This window comes from Panthera uncia, chromosome B1 (genome assembly GCF_023721935.1).
Source record: "Panthera uncia isolate 11264 chromosome B1, Puncia_PCG_1.0, whole genome shotgun sequence".
Classification (NCBI taxonomy): Eukaryota; Metazoa; Chordata; class Mammalia; order Carnivora; family Felidae; genus Panthera; species Panthera uncia.
This window is the reverse complement of record NC_064811.1, coordinates 117,005,406-117,031,716: the sequence shown is the minus strand read 5'-3', so window position 1 is coordinate 117,031,716 and position 26,311 is coordinate 117,005,406. Positions and strand designations below refer to the sequence as shown.

General features: G+C 42.2%; 1 protein-coding gene across 3 annotated transcripts in view; it reads left to right on the top strand.

Moving 5' to 3' along the window:
* TBC1D9 (TBC1 domain family member 9) overlaps positions 1–26,311 on the top strand; it is a 115,465-nt gene that overhangs the window by 26,073 nt on the left and 63,081 nt on the right. For all 3 annotated transcript variants that reach the window (XM_049632202.1, XM_049632201.1, XM_049632203.1), the window contains exon 2: positions 24,477–24,587. In XM_049632202.1, the coding sequence (XP_049488159.1) occupies positions 24,477–24,587 (111 nt within the window). The remainder of the gene's footprint in view (positions 1–24,476; positions 24,588–26,311) is intronic.

The window sequence follows — 26,311 nt, the reverse complement described above, 5'->3', positions numbered from 1 at the left end:
CCCCTACTTGTGCTCTGTCTCTCTCTTTTCTCTCAATAAATGTTAAAAAAAAATTTTTTAATAAATATAAATACATTTTGAATAATAATACATTTCTTTGATTTGAAGATCCAAAGATATTAAAAGGTATACAGTGCAGTATTTCTCAGCCCTGTTACTCCCTCTTGGTGACCACTGTATTCATGTTTTGTGTATCTTCCCCAGATCCTTTTTTGCATATACAAGCAAACACTGGTATATAGCTTTAGCCCACCCTTCCTTCAACTCCTTGTACAGAAAGGTTTTTCTGCACCTTACTCTTTTCAGTGAACAGTGTATCTTCCTATATCAGGGCACAGAATGTTGCCATTCTTTTTTATGGCTGCCTATTATTCCATTATATGGCAAACCCATCATTTATTTAACCATTCACCTATGAACAGACCTTTATGTTGTTTTCAGACATTTACTATAAAACTAATGCTCCAATAAATAACCTTGTAAATGTTATTTAGCCGAGTGAAACATACCTGTGGAGTAGAGACAAAGAGGTGAAATTCAGGGCCATTGGGTACATGCATTTGGAATTGTGATACGTGTTGCCAAATCATACTCCCTTGGGGTTTTACTGAGTCACATTCTCCTAAGCAGTGTATGAAGAGTGCCTGTTTTCCCAGTCTTGTTATAAAGAGAATGTGTTACCAAACTTTGGATTCTTGCCATTCTGATAAATGAAAATAGTATCTCAGTATGTTTTTGATTTGCATTTCTCCTATAAGTGATGTTGAACATTTTTCATATATTTATAACCTATTTCTAGTTCCTCTTCTATAAACTGTCTGTAATTGTTCTTCGCTCGCTTTCTATTGGGCGGCTGCTCTTTTTCTTACCGACATTTAGGAACTATTTATATAGTAAGGACGTGGGCTCTTTGTGATCTGAGTTGCATCTTTTTTTTTTTTTTCTGTCTGTCTTTTGACTTAACTTAGGGTATTTTTGCCGTGTAGAAATTTGGGGTTTTTTAAAAAATGGTCTCTGGATTGTGAATCATAGTTAGAAAGGCTTCCTGCTCCCAAACTCAAAGGGAGTTTTGAAAGACCTTCAAAAATATGTGCTCACCAGGGCTGATTCGGTCTCCTTTCTGGGCTACATCAGAGCCAGGTGACGATGGCACTTCCTGTGGCACTTCTTATGTCATTCCTGTCTATTGCAGAGCTTCAGGGAGCTGAAGCTGGACAAGGATATTTCAGTTGCCTATTGAACCAGTGATAGACCCACTCCCTCCTTAGCCTGTATCCTGTTTCTTTTTCTTAGCACTTTTTGAGAGAGTGGTAAGAGAGAAGGGTAGAGCAGAAATGGCCAGCTGACCCTGGAAACTGCACAGTGACCTTGCATTAATCGGGCCTGTTTGGTCGTATTTCACAGATATAACATCACTTGCTATTTTGGTGACTTTTATTATTAAATTTTTTTCAGAAAGTAATGTTGCCTGTACAGGTGAAAGACAGCATTTCGATCATTAAATTTGACATTTTTGTGAAGCCTGTATGTTAAAATGTTCTCATTTCAATAATTCTGAAAGCCTGTTCAGATTGGAAGGAAGCTGTCAAAGATTGGGACGTAATGATATAAATCAGTTAGTTTGAGGCTGGGTCTGTTGGTGATGCCTTCTTCACAGTAAGTCTTTGCAGGAAGGCCATGATGATTAAGTTGTGGCACATGGACATCCTTTTATTTATGTCAGTCACCCAGGGTCTTGAGAAGAAGAGCTGAGAGTACACAGCATATAAGGGGTAATTACTAGGACATATTAGACTTCGTAATTCAAGATACCATAATCACTCAGACACAGCAAGGCCTTTCTCACTGGAAAGGACTCTAATGAGTAGGTACTGTGCTTTCCATCATGCAATCTAATTTGATGGTCTAAGAAAAAAAGGAAAGCTCACCCCCTCCCAAAGGAAGTTGAAAGAAATAAAGAGGAGAGAGGAAAGCAGGGATGAGGGGAGGCATGAAAGATGATAAGAGAGAGCCCAGAGAGTAATTAGCCATAATTCAATGAACAGGGAGGAGAATTACTGGCGAAATCCAATGCTGTGAGAAGGAAAGAAGGAGAGAAGGAAAGAATGGGATTCAGAGGCACACCTTGGAGAGGATGAGAATGACATTTCAGACAAAATGGTGATGAGAGTCTTTTCAAAGTAATAGTAAAAAAAAAAAAAAAAGAAAACCACCAAATAAATAACAGCAGCATGGAGCAGAGAATAGTCATTTAATTGTTTTAATAATAGCTGGAGACTGAAAGGTTTACAGTGGCATCACCTATAAGAATTATCACTAGACCAGAATCATAGTGTTATTTTTTACCACATTAGTTAGTCCCCACTAACCAAGGGCTTAGTTAAGAGCAGTATATAGCCTTGCCATGATAGCCCCATACCAGACATCTGGTAAGTCAGTGTGTAAACGTTTGCTGGGTGAATGAATGATTGAATTGATAAATGAATGATCTGTTTGTGGCATGCTTAGTCTGACCTAAGTTCAGACTGAGTAAAAATATTTATAGCTTTGGCTTTATTATGATAGTGATTTATCTGTTCATAGAACCAGGTGGAAAGGTTAATGGAAAGGATTTCAGTAAACACACTCGATGCAGTTTATATTTCCACTGCTCCTATATTTCTGAGGATTTGTGTATTTTATAGGAAATGAGTAGAGTTGAAAAATGATCAGTGATCAATGGAACTTCTCAAATGACCAAATACATGTTTTAGTCATGGCATTTGTGATCACTTCGGCAAACAGTAATTGGTTCATATGCCCATGTAATATTATAATACTTTCCTTGATTTCATGTCATTTGGAGCTGTTCTGATTGCTGAACTTGGCCTGAGTAAACTTTTTCTCATCCCCCAGAGGTCCCCTGCTTCTGTGAATTGAGCATCAGTTATTACTTCCATTGATTGAAAAACAGGCCCTGTGGGAATCCAGGCAGGGAGGGATAAATCCTGGGTTGGTGACGGAACAGGCCAGCCCTGAGAAAATGGAGCTAGACATTTGGGACCACTGAGGCAAGGCATGTTTCTGAGAAAGTCTCAGCAAAAGGCGGTTGGTTAAGACCTAGGCAGAGAATGAGCAGGTGTTAGCAAGTAGGAAGGCTGTGTAATAAGGGAATGGAGATATTGGGCAAGACACCAAGATAGGCATTCAGCCACTGGAGAATAATTCTAAGCACTGAGTCAAAATGATCTGGGTATTAATAGAACCAGCAGAGAGGCGCCTGGGTGGCTCAGTCGGTTAAGCGGCCGACTTCAGCTCAGGTCACGATCTCGCGGTCCGTGAGTTCGAGCCCCGCATCGGCCTCTGGGCTGATGGCTCAGAGCCTGGAGCCTGCTTCCGATTCTGTGTCTCCCTCTCTCTCTGCCCCTCCCCCATTCATGCTCTGTCTCTGTCTCAAAAATAAATAAAACGTTAAAAAAAAATAAAAAAAAAATAATAGAACCAGCAGGAAGATGAGGGTTCCTCAGGTACTCCTTGTCACAACACAGAGACTGCAACCAAGTACCAGTGTTCCATGTTCCTCCACTCTGGGATTTAGGAAGATGGAGAGAGAGGAAGGAGCACTGCAGGCTCACAGGCTTGGAAGCTAACTCAGGGCCAGTAACAGTCTAACCAGTTCTCTAAGCTGGCTCACAGTTTCCAAGACAATGCCTGTTGTAGTTCATCTTGACTGTGAATCATCTTTATATATGAAAATTTCTGACAGTTACACAAGTGGGGGTTAAGGAGAATACCACAGTTTTTATAGATGGTCAGTTAAGAAAATAATGGAAATGGTAAGGATGCTATAGGATCTAAAGTACGTAAGAACTGAGACAAGGTTGAGTTTTCTAGAAGCTAGAGAAAGTTCTTATTATTACCCTTTTTATTTGTACTATTTCCTTCTGAGCATCCTCAACTCCCTTAAAGAAATTCTAGAAGCTGATGCAGTATAACTACCACAAGCTTTGGAATCCTCCTGCCCGAGGACCAGTGACTGGAGCTGTCACCTAAGCTGTATGCCCACTGGGCAAGTTGCTTCAGTTTTTGTGAGCCGCACTGTTTTCATCCATCAGAAAGAGATGACACATAAAGATATACATACATAAGGGACGCCTGGGTGGCTCAGTCGGTTGGGCGTCCAACTTCAGCTCGGGCCATGATCTCGCAGTTGGCAGGTTCGAGCCCCATGTCAGGCTCTGTGCTGACAGCTTGGAGCCTGAAGCCTGCTTCAAATTCTGTGCCTCCTCCTCTCTCTGCCCCTCCCATGCTCATGCTCTGTCTTGCTCTCTCAATAATAAATAAGCGCAAAAAAAAAAATTTTTTTTAAAGATATACATACATACATGGCATAGGATGTTCTGAGGTAATTAAACTAGAAAATGCATGAAGTAATTAGGACAGCAGCTGGCATATGGTCACCACCATTAGCCATTATTGGTGATATTTGGTTGTTTCAGGGGTTCATTGGAGTAATATACATATGCCTGGCATAGATAGCAATTTTCATTTCATTTTTCCAACGAGAGTATCAATAGGCTTCTGTTTATGTGGACTGTGTTCCCCAGACCCTTAGGATCTCTAGAGTCTTCCCCACCCGTTGGGTCTAGTTACTTGTTGCTAGTTAGGTGCCAGGGAAATTCTGGAAACTTCCTTTGAAGGCTGGCTGAGCTATAGTGAGGACATGCATTCCAGACAGAAAGCACCTTCTAGGAACCAGAAAAGGAGCTGTGTTTGCTGATGGGACCACGGTGGCTCCCCTCCAGTTACACACACGAGGAGCTGGTGTAGGGCCCTGCTACAAGGGTCCATCTTCCCTTCTGGAGAGAAAACAGAAAATACTAAACTTGTGAGGGCCAAACTTGCCACTAGCGTTGGAAACCTATGGGTCACCTTGGAAACCAGCTCTTCAAAGGCTAGCCCCCCTGGGAGAGAGTGGGTTAAGAAGTGTTGCCCCTGATGGAAATAAAAACAGCTGAGAATTTACCACCTTCCCCGCGGTGGCCAGTATTATCGTCCAAGTAATGCAGTGCTATTGGCTTTCCCTTGCTGCACGGGGCAGTCCATGGCCCTTGTTAACCTGTGCAGGGGAAGCAGCACAATGGACTCACTTGAACAGTTAACAGATCTTGGCTCTGTCTCTTGATCTCTCTGAGCCTCCATTTCCTCTTCTGTGAAATGGGGATAAGACTTGCTAGGGGTTCAAAAGGATTAAAGAGGTGATTCTGTATATAAGGAAAGTTATTGATATAAAAGAAGGGGGCTTGATAAATCCCCTCATAAAAAGTTTCCTAATTTGTCTTCTGGCTTCTGTTCCCCCTTTCTCAACTGCTGCACACTGCTCTCAGAGGGACTTCTAAACAACAGTTGTAACTCCAGCTCAGAAACCGTCCTGGGTAAAATAAAGTCCAAACGGTGCAGCGCAGGGCTCCCCAATCACAATCTGGCCTCTCTATTCCAAACCTTATGGCCTCTCCCCAAGCATGCCACATGCCTTCCCTGTTGGCTGGGCTACCTTAGCACACACTTCAGCAACTGCAGTAGGTCCTGTTATTGAACACTTAACAAAGTGCCAGCTGCTGTGTGTTTCTTACACATTATGTCCTTTAACCCTTACCGCAGCCCTGTGAGAAAGACACTATTATGTTCACCGTCTGGGTAAATAAATTGTGATTTTTACAAATTATATGCCTTGCATCCATCCTGACCCTAGGATTTAGTCAAACTAGGATTCCATGCAGGTTCTCCATGCTGGCTAGCTGGCCGCTTATTTATGTATTTATTTATTTAAGATATAATCGACATAGAACATTATATTAGTTTCGAATATACAACATAACGATTCGATATTTGTATATGTTGCGGTCTGATCACCACAATAAGTCAACATCTTCCACACAATTACAAGAAATTTAAAAAAAAAATTTTTTTAATGTTTATTTTTGAGCGAGCGAGCACAAGCAGGGGAGGGCAGAGAGAGATGGGAACAGAGGATTGAAGTGGGCTTTGCGCTGATGGCAGTGTGTCCAACATGGAGCTCAAACTCAAAAACCATGAGATGATGACCTGAGCTGATGTCGGATGCTCAACCCACTGAGCCACCCAGGCACCCCATGAAAAATTCTTTTCTTATGATGTAAACTTTCAAGGTCTACTTTTCTTAACAATTTTTATCTCACTGCTCTTAAGTCCTACCTTCTACCAAAGCCCAACTCCAGGACACTGTTCAAAACTGTCTCCTGCATGAGCAGGATGAGCAATTGCCCCGATGGCATCTATTATACGTATCCTTGAATTAACTGAGCAAATTGTCATTTTAATAGTTATTGTTTGCATGGGCTGCTCCTGTCTTGGCAGCCAGATCCTATTTTCCTCTAAGACAGCAGAGATTATATTTCCAATGCCCAGAAAAGTGTCCTTCCCACAGTTGCTCAGTGTCTGTTTCATGAGGATAAGGATGAAAACCCACATCTCCAGGACTGAGACCATATTTATTCCTTCACCTTTTCTGTTTTTTAATTTATATTAAATTTAATTAATTAACTAATTTTAAGTTTGTATGTAAATTTGAGTTCATTAACATGTAGTGTAATATTGGTCTCAGGAGTAGAATTTAGTGATTCACCACTTAGGTACAGCACCCAGTGCTCAGCACAAGTGTCCTCCTTAATGCCCATCACCCATCTAGCCCATCCTCCCCACCTCCCTCCATCAACCCTCAGTTTGTTCTCTATTGTTGAGAGACTCATGGTATGTCTCCCTCCCTATTTTTCCTTTCCCCTATGTTCATCTGTTTTGTTTCTTAAATTTGACATATGAGTGAAATCATGTGATATTTGTCCTTCTTGACTGACTTATTTCACTTAACATAATACACTCCAATTACATCGACGTTGTTGTAGACGGCAAGATTTCATTCTTTTTGATGGTTGGGTAATATTCCAGTGGGTACCACATCTTTATTTATTCATTGATGGACATTTGGGATCTTTCCATAATTTGGCCATTGTTGATAGTGCTGCTGTAAACATGTGCCCCTTCGAATCAGTATTTTTGTATCTTTTGGGTAAATACCTAGTAGTGCAATTGCTGGGTCATAAAATACTTCTATTTTCAACTTTCTGAGGAACCTCCATACTGTTTTCCAGAGTGGCTGCCCCAGTTTGCATTCCCACCAGCAGTGTAAGAAGGTTCCCCTTTCTCTGCCTCCTCGCCAACATCTGTTGTTTCTTGTGTTGTTAATTTTAGCCATTCTGACAGGTTCTTCACCTTTACTAGACAGTAATGACCATGGTGACTACTTATTAAGATTCAAAACATAACCTTGGCAAGCACTTTTTCGTCTAGTGCTCAGTCTCCCTCTCTGTAATACAAGAAGATGGAAATGTATGACTAAAAGCTTCTCTCTTGCTCTAAAATTAAATATTATTTCAAAAAAATCTAGATAACAAAATGCAAGATACTCTGCAATTTATGAAGCACTTCCATACACAGTGTCATCTGATTTTTCCCAACAACCCTGGGAGACAAATTATCTCTGACATAGTAGCAGGAAACTATGGCTCGGAGAGGCTAAGTGACCTTTCTCAAGCCACACAGCTCCTGAGTGGGGAGGTGGGAACCTAAATCCACTGCGTGTGATTACTTTGCACAACACAGGGTGGGCCTTGCTATGTCAGAAACATTCCTATTCCATCAAGGAAGTAGGCCAGTACAAATATCTAAATCTCTCCCTTGGATTCCTGGGTACTCTCCAAGATTTAAGTTAAAAGAACTGAGTTTTTCTAAGGGGTTTTCCTGATGATCTTTTTGAAAATTATTTGAAAGAGGCATGTTGGTAATTTCCTAATTGTCTGGCTTGCTCATGTGAAAGTATTTCATCAAACTGGTCATTTATTCATTGGACTCTCTGGCTAGGGGGGCAGGAGGCCTGAGACCTGGGCACCAGTTATATGGGGTGACCCCGGCTCACTTTTCCTGAGGGTCCATTCAGAAGAGTAAGAAAAGGATCGGAGATACCAACACTTTTACAAAAAGGTTGGGTTTTTTTTGGTCCTAATAAAAATTTCCCAAGAACTAGCGTAAAGAGAAGCAAAGATCAGGGCATCTGGGTGGCTCAGTCGGTTAAGCATCCGACTTTAGCTCAGGTCATGATCTCACGGTTCGCGGGTTCGAGCCCTGCTTCCTGCTCTGTGCTGACAGGTCAGAGCCTGGAGCCTGCTTCGGATTCTGTGTCTCCCTCTCTGTCTGACCCTCCCCTGCTCACGGTCTGTCTGTCTCTCAAAATGAATAAACATTAAAATTTTAAAAATTTAAAAAAAGAGAGAGAAAAAAAGATCAGGCAAAAGTCACGTGAGTCACCTCCCAATGTACAAATTTCGGTGTATTTTTCTTATAAAAAGAAAAATACGTATATCGCATTTAAGTAAACTAAAGCATGTTTGGTACAACTTTACAGGCAAACTGTGGGAAAAACTGCATACTATTAGCTCAATTGAATGATGTCAGTATGCACTGAGATTAAATGTATAGGAATTTTGTAGTGTAAGCCTTGTGTACTTTGTTTCATCTAATACAGAGCTTTTCACCTATTTTCATATTGTAGCACACTTTGAAAATGGTGGTATTTGCAGGTTACACACGGGAAGACCCCACTCAGCTCCACTAATGGCTGAGGAATCCATATGCCTCTCCAATGCTGAAAGGGTATTTCAACACCAAACTCCAGTGGTATGATGTGTCTTCCAAAAAACCCTCAAGAGAATGGCCTTTCTGTATATTCAGTAAAACTCTGAAAATGCAAAAAAGCAAAAAACCCCACAAACAACAGCAACAGCAAACACTTGTCACCATCTCATGGCCTAGGAGACAGAGAATTAAGGAGTGGGGACCTGGGAACCCAGAACCCTGCTCTCTGTCTCTCCTAGATGGCACTGTGTTGCACCCAGTGGAAACCGTGAGTGCACGAAACACGCCTCTCCCAAGTGCATAATCTTCACGATGTGACTGAGCTGTGGAAAGCCTCTGTTTTCCTCGTCTGTGTTCTAGATTTCAGAGGCCTTGGCCCTCAACCAGTGGCGGAACAGTTCGGCAGCCAGGAAGGGCTGGGATGTGATGCCTCACTGTGCCCGAGCTTCTCAGCAGAGCATTTGCTTCAGCGTATCGTGCCCGGGACTGTCCCTGCACTAGCGATTACAGCTGACACGCTGTTGGGAGATGAATTTGAGAGTCATCCATTGTCACAATGGGCATAGGGAAGTCATATCTAAAAAGATAAGGGATGGTGAATTAGCCATCAGAGAACAACCACTGGCATTCTTGAATCGTTTGTGTGGTAGCTACGAAAAAGAAGACTGCTGAAATTTGAAGAGGCATCTCAAATATTGTTATTTTATAACTGATAATTTATTTTTATTAAAAATTTATTTATTTATTTATTTATTTATTTATTTATTTATTTTGAGAGAGACAGAGACAACACGAGAGGGGAGGGGCAGAGAGAGAGGGAGAGAGAGAGAGAGAGAGAGAGAGAGAGAATCCCAAGCAGGCTCTGAGCTGTCAGCATGGAGCCCGACGTGGGGCTCGAACCCACAGACCATGAGATCATGACCTGAGCCAAAACCAAGAGTCGGACCCTTAACCGACAGAGCCACCAAGTGCCTCTATAACTGATAATTAAAAAAAACAAAAAACAAGCAAAAAAACCTTAGGCTTTTTCTCTATCCCTCTCTTTTCTATTTCTCTCTCTCTCTCTCTCTCTCTCTCTCTCTGTCTCTCAAACAAGTGACAGAAGGGAAAGTTGGGACAAAAATTTCTGCTTGTATCTTCTGGATCAGGGAACATAAGGTGATTCTGTACAGAATCCTGATGTTTAGCATAACCACCTTAGAGAGTCAAATTTCTGTGTTTATTCAAAGAGTATATTGCCTGAGAAACATCGGCATAAAAGGAATTCTTGCATGTGATTATCTTTTTTAAAAGTTTTAAAATATTGGAGTGCCTGGCTGGCTCAGTCAGTTAAGCTTCTGACTTCGGCTCAGGTCATGATCTCACGGTCTGTGGGTTTGAGCCCCGCGTCGGGCTCTGTGCTGACAGCTCAGAGCCTGGAGCCTGCTTCTGATTCTATGTCTCCCTCTCTGTCTGTTCCTCCCCCACTCACGCCCTGTCTCTCAAAAAATAAATAAGCATTAAAAAAATTTTAAGTTTTAAAATATTTATTTTGATGTAGTCTTATTCTTTCATTGCATCATTGTGTTTCATTAAATCCAAAGATAGAAACCAAACTTTCAGAGGTCATTTCAGAACCTAACTACTCTAAACTCAGTTTAAATGAGTCTTATTTCGGCGAGCATAATATAGTATTTGTGTGTGCATATATGTGTGTGTGCTATATATGTATGTGTGTGTATGTCATTTTTGCTTACAGATGGAGCAGGTTCGTGTAAAAGATATAATTCAGGGTGACAGAAACATAACAAGACCTTTATTATTTTAATTTCCCCATTTATTAGTAAAACAATAATATAAAGAGTAATAGATAAATATAAATAAATAAAAAAATTTTTTTTAATTTTTTTTTTTCAACGTTTTTTATTTATTTTTTTGGGACAGAGAGAGACAGAGCATGAACGGGGGAGGGGCAGAGAGAGAGGGAGACACAGAATCGGAAACAGGCTCCAGGCTCCGAGCCATCAGCCCAGAGCCTGACGCGGGGCTCGAACTCACGGACCGTGAGATCGTGACCTGGCTGAAGTCGGACGCTTAACCGACTGCGCCACCCAGGCGCCCCAAATATAAATAAATAAAATTAAGTAAAAAAATAATACAGAAAATAATTTCCCCACCTTTCATCTTTGTTCATCACTCTCTAATTGAGGATAGATGCGGCAGTGGCATTGCTGGTGTCATGCTTGGTAGTCCCACTGCTCTGTGTCTCTTGTGTGATGACGTTGTTAATAACATGAAAAAAGAACCGTTTCTTGGAAGTGACTTTGAAATCACTTTGCAAAGGAATGCTCCCCCTACCTCAGTATACTGCCTTTGCTATTGCCAGTGATCCCTTTTTCCATCCATTATCAGTATTTTCCCAAAGAACTTATAGGCTATTTCTAGGCCATACCTGAGCTATTATTTCTTAGGAAATCTCACTTGGATCTAATGTATTCCATAAGGGACTCATCTGTATATGCAGGTCTTTCGTATATACTGAAAAACACAGGGGCGCCTGGGTGGCGCAGTCGGTTGAGCATCTGACTTTGGCTCGGTCACGACCTTGCAGTTTGTGGGTTCGAGCCCCACATCGGCTTGCTGCTGTCAGTGCAGAGCCCACTTTGGGTCTGTCCCCCTCTCTGTCTGCTCCTCCCCCCACTTGATACTCTCTCAAAAATAAAAAATAAAACTAAAAGGAAAGGACATGGTGTTATAACAGGCAACTTGACAAAATAAGGGTGTTACTTGCTGCTCGACACCTGGCTTTGCAAAGCCACACCATATTTGGTCATTTCTGCCTTGTTTACTTTCTCCAGTTGTTGGTGCCGGGATAGTCTCTTTTATTTTCAGGTCCTTCCAGCTCAGTTTTCTCTTTAAAGCTTTATCTGGGCCTTAGGTGAAAGTCGCTCTCACTGAATGTGTCACAGATTAGCTTTGCTCTGTGAAATATCCCTTAGTCTTATTCAGGTGCGTTAAGGTTGAGCTAGGACTGTAATTCTTCTGAGGAGGGAAGGCAAGTGGAGGTGCGTGCCTTCAAGGTGATACAGTCAGACCAAATTCCCACTCACGAAGCTGGGCTGCTCCTGGGTCTCCCCGCTGTAGGCAGCATGATTGTTTTAATTACAGTTGCGTAGCTGCTATTTTTATCTGTTTTGGAATTTGGGGATGCAGGGCTGGAAAGCATGTTATTACTTGGCCGTTGCTGCCTTAATACTTTGTTACATAGCACTTGTCTTGCTGTAGGAGAAGGGAATGTTTACTCAGTTCATCTTAGATGAGCAAGGTTAGCTAGGGTTTTCGTTGGGCTATTTGGGTTGCAAGGAACTCAGGTTACCTCTAGTACCTGGTGTTCGTAGCCAGGACACGCAGGAACCGGAACCAGGCTTGGGGAGCTGACAGGAAGCCAAGGGCAGTGGGGGAAGTGGCTCGGCTCCTCCCCTCCCCGCTGCCAGGGATCCCGTGCTGCTCCTCTGCCTTCTCCTCTTCTCTTTTCTTGCCCACGGCTGGCTCTCTTGACCTCTGCTTTACATCTTTTCTTTACCTCGGTCTTTCCGCTTTCCTGTCATCTGGCTTGTGTGCTACATACTCTTTTCATGAAATCCTTTCATCTTCCACTTCTGTAGCTACTTGGCTTTTCTCTTGGCGTTTCTCAGCTCACGCTCCCTTGAAGAGGTTGTGATTGCCTGCCTCATTTTTTACTCTAGGCTACCTTTGAGTCCTGTGTGTTAGCATCAACCAGAGTCCCTGGTGAAAGACAGCCTTGTCTTGTGGCAGTCTTGTTCTTCACCCCCATACCTGGCATGCCAAGAGTGACTAATTCTTAGGGTAGCCAAGAGTCCATTGCAGAAAGTAGCAGGAGCGGATTGGTTACATAGTTTCGTCTTGTATAATATCTTAGAGCAGGATATTCGTTGTGATATTTTGTTGTAACTTTATTAGTTCTTGTATCATTTCCTTATTAGAATCCATGAATAAGAGTACAGGTTTATAGAGTTCCAAGAGCATAAAAATTACTTCTAAAGACACAGTTAATAGTCAAAAGAGTCTGATTGCTTCCCTGTGGGGTGTCTCGCCATATCAATGTCATTTCCCAGAAGTAACCATTATTAACAGTTTAATGTACATCCTATTCCAGACATTTCTGATGTAGAGATAGCCTCTTTCTTTGCCTTGCTTATATATAACCAAAGGCTTACATACAACCCAACTGTGGGTATTTACAGTCATAAGGAAGACTCCGTAATGAAAGCAGCGAAACTAATTTCATTCATTTAATGTCTGTAGTTTTTATTTGGGGAATATAAACTCCTGACATAAGCTACTTGTTAAACACGCAGTCCCTACAATTGAGTTATTTACAGTATTGATGCACTTCATATACTAGAGGGGAAAAAGGAACTTTAAAAAATTTTCTGAAAGATAAAGGCCAGGCCCCTCTTGATCAAAGTGTGTTTTTGAGGATGCCACTCATTTAGATATTGCCGCTACCTGTCCTATTGCATTCTGGCAACAAAATTACTAACCTGTGGCTTTATGAAATGAAGTAGCAGCTTTGTTATAAACACAGTAACCACGTATTTACTTAACGCTATTACCTCTGAGTAAAAATGCCCAGAGTAGAAGGTTGGAAGTAATTGAGATAAAAAATTTTTTACATCATAAAAGTATTGAATGTACATTTGAGAAACTTTTGGAAACACAGAAGAATACAGAAACAAGGAAAATTATTTTACTCACCAATATGTTAATTTTAGTCTTTAAAAATAATGCATGTTATGTTTTATAATATGGTAATGTTATATTTTGCTGGGAATCATATGGGACAAAAATTATAGTTTTGTGCTCTTCACATAACATACTCGATAGGTTTCACCAGGTCATTAAATAGTCACTTGAGGGCATGATTTTAAATGTCTATGGGGTACCTGGGTGGCTCAGTCAGTTGAACGTCCAATTCTTGATTTAAGCTCAGGTCATGATCCCAGTGTCGTGGGATTGAACCCTCAGTCGGGCTCCATGCTGAGCATGGAATCTGCTTAAGATTCTCTCTCTCTCCCTCTACCTCTCTCCCTCACTCACGCAGTCTCTCTCTCTCTCTCTCTCAAATAATAATAATTAAAAAAATGTCTATCACTGCATAGATGTACTATGATTTCTTTAGACATACTAGGTCATTACCTAAATGTAATTTAAAATTCATAATTGCCCCTGTTTCATGATTTACTTCATTGTGGAGAAGGGGGTCTCATGAACTAGAAGAAGGGTTGGCAGTGGTCTTGGGGCAGTATGTGGCCCATCCAGTAGAAGATGTCTGACAGGCATCACCCCCAGGTTTCCCCAAGGTCATTGAGGTGGCTTATCTCTTAGGGACTGTGGGCTTCGCAGTGATGAACTGCTCCCACCAGCACCAAAAAGGCCCCTCTGTCTTCACTCTGCAGGCTGATGTTGGCCAGCCCTGAGCCATCAGGTTCAGGTTTTCATACCTGCCTCTACAGACCAGATTAGAACGAAGACACCTTCCTCTGGCATATATGGAAGCAGCTGTAAATGTAACAAAAATGCATCTACCTTCCTCTTCCTGGGTTGAGGGCTCGTTTGAGGAATCAGAGCACACAGGTGCCTAGAGTATTTTCTGAATAAATTCAGTTCTTTGTCCTCATATGTCTGTATCAGAGCAAACCTGAGTCCCTGGTAAAAGTCTGAGAATAACAGACTTGTCCATAGGGATGAGATCACCACACATTGCGGGGGTCAGGGCCAGCCTCCAGGGCGTGTGGCCTGTGCTGTTGCACAGGAACCTGCATCTAAAAGGGCTCCAGGCTTGGATTAATGTTCTACTAGTTGTCTTGAAATTCTTAAGATTTTTTAGATTAATTTATTTATTTTGAGAGGGAGACAGAGATGGGGAGGGGCAGAGAGAGAGAGGGAGAGAGAATCCCCAGCAGGCTCTGCACAGTCAGCATTGAGCCTGATTTGGGGCTCTCTCCCACGACCCAGCGATCATGACCTGAGCCAAAATTGAGGGTCAGATGCTCAACTGACTGAGCCACCCAGGCACCCCTTAAGACCTTTTGAGCAAGTGGACTTGGCATTCCCGCCCCCGCCCCCTTCCACCAGAGAGCCCTGCAAATTATGTAGCTGGTCCTAACTGGTGTGCTAGGTGATGTATTAAAATAGTTTAATGATTCCTTCTCAGACATGGCCCCAAAGAGAAGGGAAAATCAATCCCAACTGCCCTTTTTGTAGGAGGAGGTGCATGTGACTTTAAGAGACGGGCCTACAGGGTGAAATGGAGCAGGTCCTGGAAGACGTGGCCTTCAAGGGCGCTTGGTAGATTTGAAGGGCACGTACTACCTGACTATATGACCAAGTCTCTGCTGAGGAAATGCTCTTCAGACTTCAGTTTTCTGCAGTTACTTCAGGCGTAAGGCAGCTTGTGCCTTATCTTCCGTGATGGAAAATGTGAAAGTCATGGCTTCTTTCTCTCCCTTTGAGCCCTAACTTTCTGTGTGCAGTAGTTTTCCCCTTGTCTGGGGCATACACGTTCTAAGACCCTCAGTGGATGCCTCATACTGCGGACGGTGCTGAACCCCATGTATACTGTTTTTTCCTGCACATACATACCTGTGATAAAGTTTAATTTATAAATTAGGCACAGTGAGAAATCAGCAACAATTACTACCAGTAAAATAGAACAATTATAACCATATCCTGTAATAGAAGGGGTGTGAATGTGGTTTCTCTCTCACTTAAGATACGTTATGGTGCTGCACTCACCTTCTCCCTGGGATATGTGTGATGATGCGATGCCTGTGTGACCAGGTGAAATGATGTGGAAGACACAGGCATTGAGATGTAGCATTAGGCTACTGATGACCTATGGTCAGAAGGAGGTCATCTGCTTCCGAAGGCAGTTGACTGGGGGTAACTGAAACCAAGGCGAATGAAACCACAGGATAAGGGGGACTACTTTACTTACATGGACATGAATGTCAAAGACCTTGCAATCCCGAATTCCTTTGCTGTACTACAGAGGGAGTGCTCTGCCTCTCTGAGCTTTGTCTTTCTGCCCCCTAAGCCTCCTCCTCCTTGGTAAGAGTTGTGTCAGGGTCTCCTACGATTCCTCGAATGCAGGAGTGCAGATTTTCCATGCTTCAAACCGGTGCCCTTGGGATGAATACACAATGAAAACCTCATGCCTCCCCCATTCATATATTCTTGCCTTCAGTTGAGAAAGGATTTTTGTTGAGTTTCGTTTTAGTTTGCAGTGGGTAAACAATTATTTTAATTTCCCAAATGAAAATGTATACCGTAGAATTCGAATGTGCTCTTTAAAAGTATACGCATGATTCTAACAAACATAGTCCTGAGAAAATTACTGCCCTCAAGCCTTATCTTCCTGAATTTAGCGCCATTTTAGGTACTGGTTTGCAACCTGTTTGTTACCACTGCCTTGAGCTAAAGAACAGAAATTGAAATTAAGCATTTAGAAACCCAGAGCAAGTTGTTGAATTAAATTATTAAAAAATCGGAGGCTTGTTTGTGTCTTCTTTCATATTCTGCAGCTATGTTTTAGTATTTCACACGCACCATATCTTACAAAAATATCAGTCCATAACAGATTGGAGACTAAAAACAGACCGATTCTTGACCACAAATAGTTTGAGAAGTACTCTCCTAATTGACAGAGCCGGCAGTATATTTCCTGGACCACCAGGCTTCTCATTACTTCCGTCTTTCCACAAGTGGTGACAAACCCCCGTGTGAGTGTGTGTGTGAGTGTGGTGTGTGTGTAAGATGGGCTCTCTCTCCCCTCAAGAGAGAGGCATTGTCGTAAGACAGCCATGATGCATGTGTGGCTGGGATGGTGTCATGAGAGACGGCTGTTGAAGTTGAGAGAGTTGTGGGTGGCCTTTTCAAACCAACAACAGTGGTCTGAACTGGGTTGAGAAACCATTTTTACCTAACCCTGCTAGAAGGGTTAGAAAATACGCACTACTAGAAAATAAAAACATGCCCAGACTGTTCTGCACCGAAGGTAGAATCCCAGCATTGAGAATGGTCTCTCCCTTTTAGCCACTAGGATCCATACTTGAGAACGCCTTTTATACTCTTTGAGGTTATAAAACTGAGAAAACTCCTTGCCTCCATATCCAGCCCCAGCCATCTCTCCCAACAGACCTGTGTCCCTCAGCTCCTTACAGAACACAGACGTGGTTCGCGTGTCTCTCAGAGATACTGTAGCTGGTCTGCAGGAACCTGTGTGTACCTTCTCATTGTTCATGGTGACACTGTGAACTTGGGTGTTTTTATAACCACGGAGCTGACCCCTCACCTGCCAATGCCAGCATCCCCCCTGCACGGCTGTGCACACACCAGTGTTCCTAATCTCTTACCTGGTCCCCTGGCCAGGGTGGGGTGCAAACCAATTGTTTACCAGTCTGTGGGTGGATGCAAGAGTTTACACTGGTTAAACTTCGGGGTAATTTCTTGGTTTTTTGGCAACAACTGCCAGTCTCTGGATCGGTTTCCTTTGCAAAGGAAGAGAGTAGGAAGACTTGTGCTTTCCCTAAATATCTCTGCTTTTGGTCCATCGTAGTGCCAGATAAATCTCAATATTCATTAAAAAGTGACCAATTACTTCAGAAATTAGAGAAGTTGATCTCCCATGATATAAAGCTTAACTGGGAACTTGATGGTATTGCCTCACACTCTCTGAGGTGAGATTTTCCAACCTTCTCTCAAGTGTTGGTCTCCTTTCGGTGAATGATTCTTAGGCAGTTTTAATTATTTAAGGCCAGTTGGCCAGAACTTATTATATCAGGACTTACTGTAGGCTTCGGGAATTCAAGATCAACAAGGCTGTGCCTGCCCTCAAGGAGCTCACAGTGGGAGGAAACTACAAGCAAGATTCATTAGGAGACTTATAAAAAACTATGGTGTGGCTGGAGTTTATAACTGTCAGCAGCTGCTTCTGGGTGTTACTGTCTAATTACTTTCTGCCTAATATCATGTACCCTCTATAAGTACTGAGACTTACAGGGGATATACCAATAATGCCTTGGGAGCAGCTGATAGGAAGAGGTGGGAACCTGTGACCTACGGAAACTTTCCATGGGAGTGATGCAAAGAGGTTTGCAAATGTGATCTCACGTTCTCCATTTATATAGAATATATATATGAAGAAGTAAGTCCAAGTGTACTGCCTCTCAGGCTTTAGGGAGATCAGTGTGTATTTGGTGAAATGAATCGATCAGCGTATATATTAGTGGAAGCCTCAAAATGGTAAGCTGTGAATTTCTGAACTGGGTCTCCAGCAAAGTTCAGCTCAGTGGGAAAAGCAAATAGCTTACAGAACAGGACACCAGAATGGTCAATAAAGAGGCAAAGATACTCAAACTGATCGGTAATCAGAAAAATGCAAACTTGAACAACAAATGGGGGCGCCTGAGTGGCTCAGTCAGTTAATCCTCCAACTCTTGATTTTGGTTCAGGTCATGATCTTCTGGTTTGTGAGACTGAGCCCTGCATCGGGCTCCATGCTGACAGCACTGAGCCTGCTTGGGATTCTATCTCAATGCTGCTCTCCCGCTCAAGAGCCCTCGCTCCCCCCCTCACCTCAATAAATAAACATTTAAAAAAATGTTTTAAACAACAAATGGGTACTATTTCTCAGCCTTGAGACTGATGAAAATTTTTAAAAAACAACTGATAATACCAAGTGTTGGGGCCGTTATGGAGAAACACATTCTCTTGCTTTCCTTGTAAGAGTAAATTGGCAATCAGTTTGGACAGCAATTTTGCAATATTTAGTAAGGTTTAAAGGTACACTTACCCTATGACCCAAGAATTCCATTCTAAAATGTTTTCACATGCTTAAAGCATCATATACAAAAAAAAATTATTGCAATGTCTGTTATAGGGGAAAAAATTGGAAATAAACCCAAATGTCCTTTATTAGGAGAAAGAGTAACTTACAGTTTACTTATACAGTGAATATTACACAACATTTAAAATGGATGAATTGGATTTACAAGTATAACCTGGGTAAATTTTATAATCATATTATTGAGTGAAAACAATAGGTTGCCAAACAGTATCTACTCTTTATCATTAATATAAAAAGTAAAATGCATATCAGTGTTAAATGTACATTCATGTACATACACTTGGGACAATAAAAGTGTAAGGACCTGGGTGGGAAGAATACAAAACAACTTGACAGTGGTGAAGGAGAGAGGGAAGTAGGATCAAGGAGGCACAAAAGAGACCTTTGCTGTCTGTGTTACATTTTCTCCGTTTAAAAAAATGAGAAGAAGGGGTGCCTGGGTGGCTCAGTCGGTTAAGTGTCCGACTTCAGCTCAGGTCATGATCTCGTGGTTCGTGGGTTTGAGCCCTGCATCGGGCTCTGTGCTGACAGCTCAGAGCCTGGAGCTTGCTTCAGATTGTGTCTCCCTCTCTCTCTGCCCCTCCCCTGTTCATGCTCTGTGTCTCTCTCTCTCAAAAATAAATAAACATTAAAAAAAAAAAAAAGAAGATAAGGACAAATGTTAAAGTCAGAGTAGTGGTGCATGCATTTGTAATTTCCTGTACTCTTCTGTGGTTTTGAAATATTTCATTAACAAATAGTGCTTAGGGCATATGGGGCACTCTCTGAGAAGGTACTATTATTGTTTCTGCACCAGGAGCCCATGCCCCTGAGTTTTCTGCTGTCATGATCTTTGTAGACTTCTGACTGTCTGTATGGCTAAGGGGATAGAGGGAGACTGAATAAGCTTTAAGATCCTGTCCATTTTAACATTGTTATTCCAAGATCATCAGGAGATGATTGATTGTTGTCATGGCCACATTCCTACATGTCCGGCACTCTCCGGGCACAGAAGCAGGGCAAGCGATGACTGTGTGTGTCACACACCCTCCAGTGCCCACAGCCAGATGGGAAACCTAAATATACCAATTTTGTTGTGTTTTCTGAATCCCCTTGAAACCAGCATTTTTATGTTATGAGATGCCCCTGAACTAATATAAATAGGTAGATGTGGGGAAGAGTTATTTTGAGGGCCATAATTTGATTTAGTTATCTCAGGCGATCAATGATTGTTTAACACCAGAAATAGTTGACTAGAACAGCTGCTAAAACAATGCTTTGTGTGGGAAATGATAAAAGGTTCAGTATTTTGACAGCCATTTCGGAGGTATGAATAATACGACTTCTAAGAAAATCCTGATTGCTGGGTTGGTTGGGGGGGGGGGATTTTGAGTGTGTGTGTGTGGGGGGGGTTGGATTCTCTAGATAAGATTTCCCATCTCCTAGTATTCTGCATGGATAGTGGGTATAGGAGGAATGTTTTCCCTCTCCCAGAGTCTTGACTCTATATCAGTAGGGTTTAGGCAGCACAGCAATAAATTACTGTTCAGGTTTTTTAAAAATACCTAACTCATCCATTCATCAAATGTGTATTCAGGGCTTACTGTGCTTCAAGCAAAGTTCAGGACCTAGGAGTCAGAAAGAGTCTGTTAGATTCCACCGTAAGGGGCTCTGTCTGGAAAGAGGAGGAAAAGTAGAACAAGGCAAAATGTGCAAGTAATTTTAAATAAATTCAATAGGTACTACAGAAACAGAACTTGGAGGGGGATGAGGGATAGAAAGAGGTGGCGTTAAATAATTGGGAGTTTGTCATTTGAGGTGGTGGGAGGTAAGAATTGACAGGCAAGCACAACATTCCAAATAGACGGCAAATTCTAGTCAGTGTTACAAAGTGATAGAGTGGAAGAGTGTATTTATTGATTCAACTCTTAATGTGGAAGAGTGTATTTATTGATTCAACTGGCCAACTGCATGCCTCAATTCACAGTATTGCTTTCTGTCTGGATATCCGGCACCTTAAATTTTCACAGAATTTTCACGGCAGTTTTCTGATTGTATATGTGCCTAATGTGAGTATTACCATATTATACTGTCTGCAGTTAACTTTTAAAATATTTCAGCATGGGGCCCCTGGCTAGCTCAGTCAGAAGAGCATATGACTCTTGATCTTGGGGTCATGAGTTCGAGCCCCACAGGGGGTGTAGAGATTACTTAAATAAATAAAACTTTAAAAAATAAAATATTTCAGCATGAACCATATGGTAGGTATGTAGGTACCTATTAGTTTTCATCTAAGTCTTAGTGGTGCCAGTTTTTTTTTTTTAATTTTTTTTTACATTTACTCATTTTTGAGAGAGATAGACTGAGCATGAGCAGAGGAGGGGCAGAGAGAGAGGGAGACACAGAATCTGAAGCAGGCTCCAGGCTCCGAGCTGTCAGCACAGAGCCTGATGTGGGGCTTGAACTCATAGGCTGCGAGATCATGACCTGAGCCGAAGTTGGATGCTCAACCAACTGAGCCACCCAAGTGCCCCTGGTGGGAGTTTGTCACAACTGGTTGGTGCCAGTTGTGAGTGCACACTCAGTGTTGGTGAGCTGGCATCTAATCAGAAGCCCTCACCCTGGAGAATCTTCTTTAAACAACTCGGTTTTCTTTATCTCTGAGTGACACTAGAGGTTTTGTTAATTAGAATAATGGATATTGGAGATGAATTTTAATCGGGGATATTTGTGGTGGTGAAGATGAGTGGATCAGGTTGAACCTTTACAGAGACCTTCCTTCCTGTGTGTTACAGAATATAAAAGTCTAGTGAGACATTAAGGATGGGGAAACTGAGGCTCGGGGGGGCTAGGTGTGAGAGTTGGGTGATGGCAGGGCCAAGACTGAAGAATTCCAGAACCAGGACTGTCTCTGTTGGCTGCTCTGCTCAGTGAGGTATGCTTGCCTTTGGAAGAATCTTTATCTGTGATGACACTCTTTTAGGGGCTCATTAAACCAAGGCTAATCCTTGACTGAATTCCCTAACCCCAGACTGAAGTGTGTGTTCTTTAGAACCAACGTAGGTGACATTTCCAGTATTGGGGGAATTTCATTTCTTTTAGATTCAAGAAAAGTTAAGTATTACAAACACTCAGTTATGAGCGATGTATTTGTATTTCTGGTTCACATCGAAGGGAATCCAGTTTAGCTGGTGTTCTTTTCTGCTTTTCCTATTAATATACCCTTCCATCTGCAGATAATTGAAAAGTAATTAGAGCTCTTTGCAGTAAATCCATGTCATATTAAAGAAAACAAAAATGCAACACATGTGTGGCATTATGTGGAAATTTACCCCGTGGAAAACTACAGGCTCTCAGGATTTTATTTTTAATGTATGTTATACAGTCCAGATCAAACAAATGAATTAATTTCCACTCTAGTGAAGGATTGTTTTTCTTGGTGTGTTTAGGTGGCTATGGTCACTGTGGTTTGGAGTGAGCCTAAACAGGTTCCTGTCCTTGGACAAAGACCAAGGACAACTATAGGACTTGCCTACGGTTAATCTCCCATAGGCCTCTTGACTAATAACCCTGGGGCAGGAAAGCAAGTGCTAGTATGATCACTTTACAACGGAGGCAGTCAAAACAACGAGAAGTTATGGCATGTTCACACCACGGAACTGGCTATAACAGAGTCAGGGTCAGAGCTAAGCTCTTCTGAACACTGGGTGACTGCACAGTGGCCCTGTCCATGACCCCAGGCTGCCAGAGCAGAAGGAAGTGAATTTCAGTGGTATGGTGCACATCAAAGTATTCGATATGGTCGGAACCGAACCTCAAGACATTAATAGAAGACAACACATCAAGACATACTGGTGGTGACAGTTTCAGAAGAACTTCTGGTTCAGATTCCGCAGAAGTTTATGCAAAGCCTGCTATGGGTCAGGTTCATGCTTCTGGGAGGCTACTTATTTTCAACAGTAGCAGAGCAAGGGATCCTGGACCTTTAGCCTCCCTCTCTAAGCCTTGACCACCATCAGTGCTACTCCAAACCATTTTCAGTAAACATGCCATCTAAGGATAAGTCGAATTAAACAAAGGAATGTCTTGGCAAGTTCTAGACCAGGTTTCTTAAGCCCTTATTCTATTCTGCCTCTTGCCCCTAAATCCTATTATATTTTGTCTTATTACCAGAGCAATCTTGTAGTTGTGATATTGTCTTCATTGTATCATTGAGAAAACCAAGCCATTGAAAATAAAATGCCTTGCCTTATGATGAAAACTAGTCAGAGTTTCTAGTTGATTCTTCTGAGTCCAAGTCCTGCTGTGTGCTGATTTCCATCTGACCTTGGAATAATTATGGGCATTTACTTTATAGGGATATTTTGGAGTCATCTTGCCAAGTAAGGGATCTAGTTTATTTGACTTTGTGGAGTTTGTGTGTGTGTCCATGTTATTTTAGAATAGTGGAGAAAACGTTTGGTGCCTAATCCCAGCTTAGGGTAGATAAACGAGGCACACTTTCCTGGAGGGGACACTTGGAGGAATGGTGGTTTTAAGATAGACTTGCACTTCTAGCGAGAGAGAATGCACGCACACACACACGCACATGCACACACACCCACGCGCTGCAATCCAAGAGTCTGGTGCTTGGGGCACCTGGTGGCTCAGTCAGTTGAGCTTCTGACTCCGGCTCAGGTCATAATCTCACGGTTCGTGAGTTCAAGCCTCAAATGAGGCTCTCTGTTGTCAGCACAGAGCCTGCTTCAGATCCTCTGTCCCCCTCTCTCTCTGCCCCTCCCCTGCTCTCACATGCTCTCTCTCTTGCTCTCAAAAATAAATAAACTTAAAAAAGAGTTGGAGGCTTAACTGACTGAGCCACACAGGTTCCCCAAGGTGCTGCCTCTTCTTAAGTGAGCAGCAGCATATTGGGTATTTGCATTTCTCACAAATAAAAAGGTAAAATCATGTGTTGGCTATTCAGGCTTCCTGGACAGACTTGGATGATGTGGGCAAGTTTCCCCCAGGGCCCGGACAGATCAGTGAGGTTCCTGACCCACAGAATTCTACTGTATGTTACCAGGATGCCTTCCTGGCATTTTTTGCCTTTCCAATCATTTTAATGTTTGATGTGACAAATGGCAAAGGACTCTGCCACTGCGATGGGAATTGAGATGAGAAAATGCTTGTTTCACAGCCCTTGTTCACTCCTAAACAAGTGTTAAGACTCTGGCCTTCTTCCCTCCTAGATTATAAATACCTTAAGGACTCTCTATCTTATTATGTTTTGTGCCCACAGACTTTGCTTTGAACGTAGTAGGTACTGATTTGATGGTTGCTGAGCTGAACTATACTTTTCCAATATGAAGAAAAGTGGGGCAGATTAAAATAATATGTAGGCCAGCCTGACACAGTAACTCAGATAGACATGACTAGTTCCTGGCCTTGGCAAGTTACTCAAATTAAGACTGGGTTTCTTAGGTGGAGAGAGGGAGAAAATAATGCACATTGGGTCTCATGTAGGTAGAGACAGAGACACCAACATGTTAATGCTTAATACCTTACTTATTTTTATTTTAAATAGGCATTTATGAATACCAGCTTATGCAGACTGAGCTACCAGCTTTGCTAGCCTTCGCTTGCTTTTGAAACCAGCAGACTGCCTTCCAGCCTGTGCTGTTTCTCTTGGTGTTGTTGGAACAAGTCACGTAGAGCCAACATCAGAATGTTTAAGATGAAAATTTTGTCACGGCCGGGTGCGACAGGAGAGGGCTTGTCGAGAAGGGTTGTAGAGGAAGACCATTGGGAGGTCCAGCTGAAGGGGTGTGTTGACACTGCCTCTGGGAATTTGGGGAAGCCCTGGGGAAACCCTTAAGCATTTTTCTGCCTTCTCCACCCTCAGGCCTTCTCGTGGGTACCCTTGATGTCGTGCTGGACTCCAGTGCCCGGGTGGCTCCTTACCGAATCCTGTACCAGACTCCTGACTCTTTGGTCTATTGGACCATCGCCTGTGGTAAGTAGTAATATTCAGAAATACCGAGAAACCTTATGATTCGTAACTTTCGGCCAGAGAGGAAGGAGCCTTTATTTGGGAATGCAGTCTCTTGGTATTTTAGGGTAATAACCATAGCCATTTTGGCAGATGAACCCCAAATCTCAATGGCTTAATGCAGGAGCGGTTTCTTTCTCACTCTGGTGAAGTCTTGTGTGGATCCTGTGGCCTCCTCCATTCGCAGTGACACAAAGCCTCCATAGGAGGACAACTTAGAAGGGGAAAGAGGGAGGTAGAGGCACACCTGCATTTAACTTCTTTGGCCCAGACGTGTCACACACCACCTCCACTCACACTCTGTTGGCTTGAACCAGTCACACGACTCCAACCTAACTCCATAGGCAGCTGGGAAATGAAGAGAAACATGTGAAACACTTGAGTGTACTAAGTAATACACACATATCCTAGCACAGTGCTTCCTCCTTGGGTAGGGATCAATTCTTTTTCCTGATGATAATCTGGAATAATGTCCTGTGTTTAAAATGGTGGTCAACAGCTCTACCATTGTTGGATCTCTCACAAGAATGTTTCATCCAAAGTGGCCAAGGTTTTATAGTTATTCGTTTGCCTGTGCCTTTACAAATAACCATAGGAAAAGCAAGGACACAGAACCCTTTTCTTTTCATTTTTTACTGCCACTTGGTTTTTATTATTATTAATAATAAACTTTATATTTTATTTTTTTTTATTATTTTGTTATTATTTTTAGATTTACATCCAAATTAGCATATCGTGCAACAATGATTTCAGGAGTAGATTCCTTAGTGCCCCTTACCCATTTAGCCCATCCCCCCTCCCACACCCCCTCCAGTAACCCTCTGTTTGTTCTCCATGTTTATGAGTCTCTTCTGTTTTGTCCCCCTCCCTGTTTTTATATTATTTTTGTTTCCCTTCCCTATGTTCATCTGTTTTGTCTCTTAAAGTCTTCATATGAGTGAAGTCATATGATATTTGTCTTTCTCTGACTAATTTCACTTAGCATAATACCCTCCCGTTCCATCCATGTAGCTGTAAATGGCAAGATTTCATTCTTTTTGATTGCCGAGCTATACTCCATTGTATATGTACACCACATCTTCTTTATCCATTCATCCGTCGGTGGACATTTGGGCTCTTGCCATACTTTGGTATTGTGCATAGTGCTGCTATAAACATTGGGGTGCATGTGTCCCTTCAAAACAACACACCTGTATCCCTTGTATAAATACCTAGTGGTGCAACTGCTGGGTCGTAGGGTAGTTCTATTTTTAATCTTTTGAGGAACCTCCATACTGTCTTCCAGAGTGGCTGCACCAGCTTGCATTCCCAACAACAATGCAAGAGAGATGCTCTTTCTCCACATCCTCGCCAACATCTGTTGTTGCCTGAGTTGTCAATGTGAGCCATTCTGACAGGTATAAGGTGGTATCTCATTGTGGTTTTGATTTGTGTTTCCCTGATGAGGAGTGAAGTTGAGCATTTTTTCATGTGTCAGTTGGCCGTCTGGATGTCTTCTTTGGAGAAGTGTCCGTTCATGTCTTTTGCCCATTTCTTCACTGGATTATTTGTTTTTTGGATGTTGAGTTTGATAAGTTCTTTATAGATTTTGGATACTAGCCCTTTATCTGCTATGTCATTTGCAAATATCCTCTCCCATTCTGTAGGTTGCCTTTTAGTTTTGCTGATTGTTTCCTTTGCTGTGCAGA